The following is an 8,840-nucleotide window of genomic DNA, read 5'->3' as shown; positions in this document are numbered from 1 at the left end:
GTCGCCGACATCCACCACGCCCTAGATACGCCTCAAATTCATCAAAAGTAACAGGAGCTCATAGCTATGAAACGAAAATCGAAAATACCAAAAAACAAACAAAACAAGTACAACAACAAACACACCACAAAACTTACGGATGTTACTTTATTATTATTGTGTGTCAGACAGACGTAGAGTTTTAGTGTGTCCGTCCGTCTGTCTGTCTCCATTTGTTTTCCATTGTTTTCTTTTTGCGTAAAGTAATATTGTTGTTAATGTTAATATGTTTGTTGTTCTTGGCACTGTTACCACCTCGTTCGTTCGTTCTTTTATTTTGTTGCTGCTTTATGAGAGGGTGTGTTTGAGTTTGTTGCTCTTGTTCTTGTTGTTTTACTAGTTATTTCTGATTTCCCTATTGTTGCTGTTTCTACTACTACTTTATTGTCCACCATGGGGGAGAGAGTATGAATGAGCATTTGTGTTTTTCTTAATTTTCTTGTGTTTTCATCTTTTATTTAAAATGTTTTTTAAAGACTTTCGTTTTCTTCTGTAAAAATGCATTAAAAATATTAAAGTGATTGTTGTTGCTCTCAATTAGAGAGGGGTGTGTTTTTTTTTTTGCGTGGCTTTGTGTGCAAGAGTATTAAGTATTATTTGATAATTAGTATTCAATAAGGGGAAATAAAAAGGAAACAAATTGGTTGGTTGCATTTTTAGTTAAATTTAGGTTGTTTATTAATGCTGACTTGCCCTTCTTGTAACATTTACTAATTTTAGTTGAAAATAACAATTATAAAAATGTTTCTTGGAATGATTATTCCCCGAAAAAAGTCAACATGGAGAAACCAGCAATTATTTGCTTCTATACAGAACCAAAGTTATCGATAAATTTCTATGCAGAATAAAAGTTATCGATAACTTTTCTATACAAAACATGTTATCCATTTATACATAAATCAAAAATTTATCGATACGTTTTTTAACTTTTCAACACAGAACCAAAGTTATCAACAACTTTTCCATACAGACTATATTAATCGATAAATTTTCTATGCACATCAAAACTTATCAATAATTTTTAAATACAGAATAAAAATAATCGATAACTTTTATATACAGAACCAAAGTTATCTATAACTTTTCTATGCAGAACAATAGCAATCTATAAATTTCTATACAGATTAAAAAACAAAAAAGTTATCGATAACATTTCTATATAAAATAAAAATGTATCGATAAGTTTTTCAAAGATATCGATAACTGTTCTATACAAACAAAAAGTTATCGATAACTTTTCTATACAGAACTAAAGTTATCGATAACTTTTCCATATAGAACTATAGTTATTATACAGAACAATATTTATCGATAACTTTTCTATGCACATCAAAACTTATCGATAACTTTTAAATACAGAATATAAATAATCGATAACTTTTCTATACAGAACAGAAGAAATCGATAAATTTTCTTTACATAACAAGTTATCGATAACTTTTCTATAAAGAACAAATGTTTTCGATAACTTTTCTATATAAAACAAAAATGTTATCGATAATTTGTTTAAGCAAAACTAAAGATATCGATAACTTTTCCATACAAACAAAAGTTATAGAAAATTTTTTTATACATAACAAAAGTTGCTATTCAGAACAAACGTTTTTCGATAACTTTTCTATCCAGAATAAAAGTTATCGATAACTTTTCTATATAGGAAAATAATTCAAATAAATCAGATAGACTTCTTCACAATTTAAAGATTTTTCATTATTTATTTCTAAAAAAAAATACAGTAATATGCAGTTCAAACTCTAATCTTCATCATCCGAATTATCTGAGGATCGCCTTGAATCTCTGTCAACCTTGTCACGCTTATTCGAATCGTCCGATTTCTTTTTCCTATCATCACCAGCAGCCATGGCCAAACCATCAGACCATTTACCGCGTGGTGTATCCGAATAAGCGCTTGGATCCATGGGATCCAATGCATCTGCATCATTACGACTATGATGACGTCTGCCATGACCAGAATAACGATCTCTATCGCGTTCTGAACGTTCACCACGGTCGCCCCGATCACGATCTTTACGTTGACGCGATAGAGCCCTATCCAAGTCACGGGATTTTTGTTTGCGTGGCAAGGCTACAGTTGGACTGCCAGCCATTTCTTGCAATGAAGGAAACTCATGCGAATCTAAAGTGCGCGGTGATTTGGGCCTTAAGGAGGCATTTATTATTTCCTCTACTTCACGATGATGCCTGGCCTGGGCCGACTCTTTAACTGGTTCATCTTCTACATCACTCATGGGTTCGCCATCACTATCCTGCTCTCCCGTTGACTCTTCCATTTGTTTTCTTACAGCGGCCGCACTTTTGGTCACCTCCGATTTGGGATGTGTGGGTGGCAGCCAAGAGACTACATTATCAGTCTCACTGGCGAAATAAAAACAACCACAGCCGGGATCATACAATTCCAACCAACCTTTGGGCAAAGGGTATTTGCGTACCAAACGCTTATAACGTTTCATGTATTCAGCCGAAGGTTTGGTTATGCCCTCACCCCATCTATTGACACAGAACAGCGTACACTTGTGCCACACATTATATTTGTTGGGACAACATTTGTAACCGGCCGCTGAGCCGGCCTCTCCCATGCGCACTTTCATTTGGGACAACCAATTGTTGTCCTCAGTGGGTTTGCGTATTTGGTCATGATCCAAATCGTATTGTGTGGGATATTGATATTCTTCGGAATTTTGTTGCGGCTGATGGTCACTATCCATTTCATCATAATCTTCTGCAATGACTTCTTCATTTTCAGCCGCTGATGCTAAATTAGGAGGATCTATATTTTTAAATAAACAAATTTATTAAATTAATATAAAACTCTATTGATTTGTTAAGTTAACTTACCATTTTCTTTTTGGGCTTTTTGTTTATTAACCAAGCCACGTTGGGCCAATCTGGCCAGCAAAGCAGGAGGTAAACTCATGTTTTACTTATAATTAATAACAAGATCTTTAATTTTTGCAATAATTTATGATATTTTTTCCCAAAATAATCTATGTTATGATTTTTTTTAGTTAATTGAAGAGAACTGTCATAAATTTTGTTGTTATTCTCTTTAATGTTTTGTTCGTAGAGGGTATGTTCAGTGTTGATTTATGAATGTAGACACTGCAGAGTTGCTTTAAAGCGTACTTTTTGTTTTATTTAATTTATGAATTAAAATGTTGAAATATTTTAATAAATAAATGAATTTTGTAATTTATTAATGTCTGAAAATATTTTAAATATATTATTATAATTATTTGTTTAAAACAATTAAGTTTACTTTTCTTACAACTATGGGGTACACGTGGTTGCTTTGTGCGTTCATTTCATCCGTAGTTTTCCTTTTATCTACCTCTTCGCCTTTGCTCATTTGGTGTCGATTCATTGAGAGCAACGCATCTCTACGGAAGGTAAATATTCCGGAAAAAAATGTGCTTTTCAATAATACAGAAAAAAATGAAATTTTTTCAAGAACAAAAAAAAGTTTAGAACAGATTTTACGTTTATTTTATTTGTTTTCATTTATTTTGTTTGCCAATTCTAGAGTCAACATTCGCTGCATTAATTATTAATTGAAGAAATTTAATAAATTGTGTTAAAGTATAACAGGCAATTGCATAAAAACGTTTTTAAATTAATATTGCATATTGTGTAAATGTTTATTGTTTAAAAATTTTCAAATTACGCCGTTAATAAAATTTGAAGATTTTGTTAGTGCCAAAATATTAAAACAACAAAATAAAGAAATTCCATTTATCCTTAAGTTATAAGCTTATAACATTTTGAAGAATATCAAACAGCCACAATATGTCAGCTAACGTAGTGCCCACTAATGGTTTTGCAACCTCTTCTGCTGATGAAAACTTACAAGATGGTTTGTCTTGCCAAGACTTGTTTGCCAATGCCGAGGGTTTGACCTACAAGTGAGTTTGACTTATTTTTGTTATAAATAAATATTTTTTAAACAATTTATTTTTGTATTTTGTTCTTAGTGATTTCCTTATCCTGCCCGGTTTTATAGATTTTACTGCCGAAGAAGTAGATCTTAGCTCTCCTTTAACCAAGAAGTTAAAATTACGCGCTCCCTTGGTCTCCTCCCCCATGGACACTGTTACAGAATCTGAAATGGCTATTGCTATGGCGGTAAGTTACTTTGATTTTGTATATGAAATCATTTTCCACCCCCTCACAAATACCCAATACACAACACAATATTAACAAAACTAAATGATTTTTCATTAATTTTTCAATTTTCTTTGGTAATTTTTAGTTGGGTGGTGGTATTGGCATTTTACACCACAACTGCACCCCCGAATACCAGGCCAATGAAGTGCACAAGGTAAAGAAGTACAAACATGGTTTCATACGCGATCCCTCCGTTTTGTCGCCCGACCAAACCGTGGGTGATGTTTTGGAGGCCCGCCGTAAAAACGGTTTTACCGGCTATCCCATTACCGCCAACGGCAAGTTGGGCGGCAAATTGTTGGGTATTGTGACGTCGCGCGACATTGATTTTCGCGAAAACCAGCCTGAAATCAAATTGGGCACCATAATGACCACTGATCTGATCACTGCTCCCAATGGCATTAATCTACCCATGGCTAATGACATTTTGGAAAAGAGCAAAAAGGGTAAATTGCCCATCGTCAATGAAAATGGCGAATTGGTGGCCCTTATAGCACGCACAGATTTGAAAAAGGCTCGTTCTTATCCCAATGCCTCAAAGGACAGCAACAAACAGTTGTTGGTGGGTGCCGCCATCGGTACACGGCCCGAGGACAAGGATCGTCTTAAACTGTTGGCGGCCGCCGGTGTTGATGTTATTGTTTTGGATTCGTCTCAAGGCAACTCCATGTATCAAGTTGAAATGATTAAGTTTATTAAGACCACCTATCCCGAGTTGCAGGTTATTGGCGGAAATGGTGAGTTAAATGATATATTTATTAAAATTTTAAAACTTTTGAAGATTTTCTTGGGAATTATGTCTGTTTTATTTATTTGGAAAAAATCCATTGTCTAGGATATTCATACATAAAACATCTAACTTTAATCAATCATAAAATGTTTATAATCATTTATAAGCAACATTTTTCACACACAGTTCAGCAACATTTTAATATACATAATAGCCAAACCAAAATATTTGTATAAACAATTATTGATTTAAGAATTTAATAGTTTTTTTTGCAAATAGAAAAAATAAATATATAAAATATTTTTTATTTAACTTAAAGATTTTCAAAGTTATTTAAAAAAAAATTATTCTAACCTCGAACTTTTTTTTTAAATCACGAATTTCTTTAAAATTTTCAATTAATATAATTGTTTTCAGCTAATAAAACAATATGTATAAAATATTTTATATTTATCTTGAAGATTTATCATGTTATTAACAAAAATTGTTTCTAACCTCAAAAATAACTTTTTAAAAATCAGGAATTTCATTTAAATTATTAAAGAATATTATAGTTTTCAGCTAATAAAATAACATGTATTAAATATTTTCTAATTATTTTGAAGATTTTTCAACTTATTAACAAAAGTTCATTCTAACCTTAAAATCAACTTTTTTAAAATTAAGATTTTCTTTGTAATTATTACTAAATTTAATAGTATTTAACAAATATTACAATTTGTATAAAATATTTTTAATTTATCTTAAAATTTATGGGCAATATTAACAAAAGTTCATTCTAACCTCAAAATTTGTTTTTTCAAAATCATGATTTGCTTTTATATTATTAGTAAAATTAATAGTTTTCAACATGTTTTATCAAGCGTATAAAATATTTAAGCTATATCTGCAATATATTTCAAGTTATCAACACAAATTCATTCTAACCTCAAAATAAATTCTCTCTGAATTCTTCAAATCCTAGAAAAGTTTTTAACAAACATTACACTTTGTATAAAATAAAGTATCTTCAAGTTATTAACAGAAGTTAATTTTAACCTCAAAAGCAACTTTTTTAAAATTAAGATTTTCTTTGTATTTATTACTAAATTCAAAAATATTTAACAAATATTTTCATTTGTATAATAAATTTTTAATTTAACTTGAAGATTTATGGGCAATATTAACAAAAGTACATTCTAACCTCAAAAATATTTTTTTTCAAAATCATTTTCATTTAAATTATTAGTAAATAAAAAAGTTTTTAACGTATTTTATTAATTGTATAAAATATTAAAGCAATAACTGCAATACTTTTCATATTACTAACAAAAATTCATTCCTATTTCAAAATAATTTTTTTTTTAATCATGATGTTTTTGTGATTTTTTCAAAGCTTGGAAAATTTTTAACAACTATTATAGTTTGTATAAAATATTCTTGAAAATTTTTCAAGTTATTAACAAAAATTCATTCTAACCTCAAAAACAACTCTTTTAAAATTAAGATTTTCTTTCTAATTATTACAAAATTTAATAGTATTTAACAAATATTACAATTTGTATAAAATATTTTTAATTTATGTTGAAGATTTATGGGTAATATTAACAAAAGTTCATTCTAACCTCAACATTTTTTTTTCAAAATCATGGTTTGCTTTTAAATTATTAGTAAATTTAATAGTTTTCAACATGTTTTATCAAGTGTATAAAATAGTTAAGCAATATTTGCAATAATTTTTTAAAAATGCATTCTAACCTCAAAATATTTTTTTAAAATCAAGATTTTCTATGTGTTTTTCAAAGCCTATAAAAGTTTTTTTTACAAATATTATAGTTTGTAAAAAATATTTTCCATTTGTCTTGAAATATCTCTATGTTATTAACAAAATTTCATTCTAACCTCAAAAACAACTTTTTTAAAATTAAGATTTTCTTTGTAATTATTACTAAATTTAATAGTATTTAACAAATATTACAATTTGTATAATAAATTATTAATTTATATTGAAGATTTATGGGCAATATTAACAAAAGTTCATTCTAACCTCAATCTGTCTTTTTCAAAATCATGTTTTTCTTTTAAATTATTGGTAAATTTAATAGATTTCGACATGTTTTACTAAGAGTATAAATTATTTAAGCAATTCCCACATTTCAAAACATTGTTAGCTTTCACTTAAACTCTTGAAAACCACTCATACTCAATCGATTACATCCCTATAGATATTTTAACAAATAGTGTTATTCCCTTTACTCTAATACTCTCATTTCATGAGCTCATCCTCAACCTTACGGTTTTTCTGTTATCTTTTAAATCTCTTTTTAGTTGTTACCCGTGCCCAAGCCAAGAATCTTATTGATGCTGGCGTTGATGCGTTGCGCGTAGGCATGGGCTCTGGCTCAATTTGTATTACCCAAGAGGTGATGGCCTGTGGTTGTCCACAAGCCACCGCCGTCTACCAAGTCTCCTCCTATGCCAAACAATTTGGAGTGCCCATTATTGCCGATGGTGGCATACAGTCTATTGGTCACATTGTTAAGGCTTTGTGCTTGGGAGCAAGTGCAGTCATGATGGGCTCTTTGTTGGCTGGCACCTCAGAAGCACCCGGTGAATACTTCTTCTCGGATGGTGTGCGCTTGAAGAAATATCGCGGTATGGGTTCCCTAGAGGCTATGGAGAGACGTGATGCCAAGGGGGCGGCCATGTCTCGCTACTATCACAATGATATGGACAAATTGAAGGTGGCTCAAGGTGTTAGTGGCAGCATTGTGGACAAGGGTTCAGTGCTACGCTATTTGCCCTATTTGGAAGTGGGTCTGCAGCATAGTTTACAAGATATTGGCTCCCGCTCCATTGAAGAGTTGCGCGCTTCGATTTACACTGGCAAATTGCGTTTCATGAAACGTACCCATTCCGCTCAATTGGAAGGTAATGTACATGGTCTGTTCTCCTACGAGAAGAGATTATTCTAACATACAATGCCCTCATGTCAACAAGGGGCGCCAACAATGAAAAAAAGTAAAATCTCCATGGAACAAATGAATAATCAAAGTAATGCGGCCAATGTAAGACATTTTCAAATGGGCGGTGGTGGTGGTGTTAATAGTAAATTAACACTAAAACCAAATTACTGAAGAACAAAAAAATGTTTACAAAAAAAACTTAACTTAATCTTGTAGTAAACTATGTATTTGAATAGCTATATTATTGTTATTCTAAAAGCTTTTAAATATTATGAAAATGTATATTCTATTTCTATTTCTTTTATTTATTTGTTTTCTGTTGCTGATTTTTTGCCTTTTTTCATTTTAACTCCCTTTTTTTATATTTTCAACTATTTTTCTTTTTTCTTTTTTAATAACCTATTTAGTTAAGTGTTCAATCTTATATATTATTATATATAAAACTATTTAAATATATAATAAAAAACAAAACAAACAAATAAATAAAAAAAATTATGAGAAAAATCTATTTTATAATTGATGTTAACAATTTAAGTCTCCATATAACTATAATAGTGTATGCTAAATGTTTAAAAACTATATAAATAAAATGTATTGTAAAAATAAAACAATAAACTTATAATAAATACAGTAATAAAACCACAAAACTATTAACCACTTTTCAATGATTTGCTAAACAGGGGGATAATTAAAAAGACTTGATAATATTTGTATTACAAATTTCACGCTTCAGTATTGTTGCTTTTGTTATTAAGTAAACTGGCAATAGTCGATTTCTGAAGGGAAAAAATTCTTTAAGAAAGGATTCACATGATATTTCTATTGCTTATATGTTAGATATTTGAGAGCGCTTTGGACATTATGGCCAAATTTCAAGTAAAACTTTAAAAATTTTGATTTGCAGTGATTATTATTATTTTTATTATTACAGAATACATAATTAT

The 8,840-nt window shown here is 30.1% G+C and overlaps 2 protein-coding genes across 2 annotated transcripts; one reads left to right on the top strand and one right to left on the bottom strand.

Moving 5' to 3' along the window:
- Positions 1–1,734: 1,734 nt before the first annotated feature.
- PQBP1 (poly-glutamine tract binding protein 1) lies at positions 1,735–3,053 on the bottom strand. Its single transcript, XM_065507248.1, has 2 exons — positions 2,896–3,053; positions 1,735–2,827 (listed from the first exon to the last, which is right to left on the bottom strand). The coding sequence occupies exons 1-2, from the start codon at positions 2,972–2,974 to the stop codon at positions 1,794–1,796; spliced, it is 1,113 nt and encodes a 370-aa protein (XP_065363320.1). The 5' UTR covers positions 2,975–3,053; the 3' UTR covers positions 1,735–1,793.
- A 289-nt stretch (positions 3,054–3,342) lies between these two features.
- ras (Inosine-5'-monophosphate dehydrogenase ras) lies at positions 3,343–8,543 on the top strand. Its single transcript, XM_065507364.1, has 5 exons — positions 3,343–3,446; positions 3,581–3,959; positions 4,029–4,179; positions 4,307–4,958; positions 7,259–8,543. The coding sequence occupies exons 2-5, from the start codon at positions 3,844–3,846 to the stop codon at positions 7,903–7,905; spliced, it is 1,566 nt and encodes a 521-aa protein (XP_065363436.1). The 5' UTR covers positions 3,343–3,446; positions 3,581–3,843; the 3' UTR covers positions 7,906–8,543.
- The last annotated feature ends 297 nt before the right edge of the window (positions 8,544–8,840 follow it).

The sequence above is a fragment of the Calliphora vicina genome, chromosome 4, assembly GCF_958450345.1.
Source record: "Calliphora vicina chromosome 4, idCalVici1.1, whole genome shotgun sequence".
Classification (NCBI taxonomy): domain Eukaryota; kingdom Metazoa; phylum Arthropoda; class Insecta; order Diptera; family Calliphoridae; genus Calliphora; species Calliphora vicina.
This window is presented reverse-complemented; position numbering and strand designations above follow the sequence as displayed.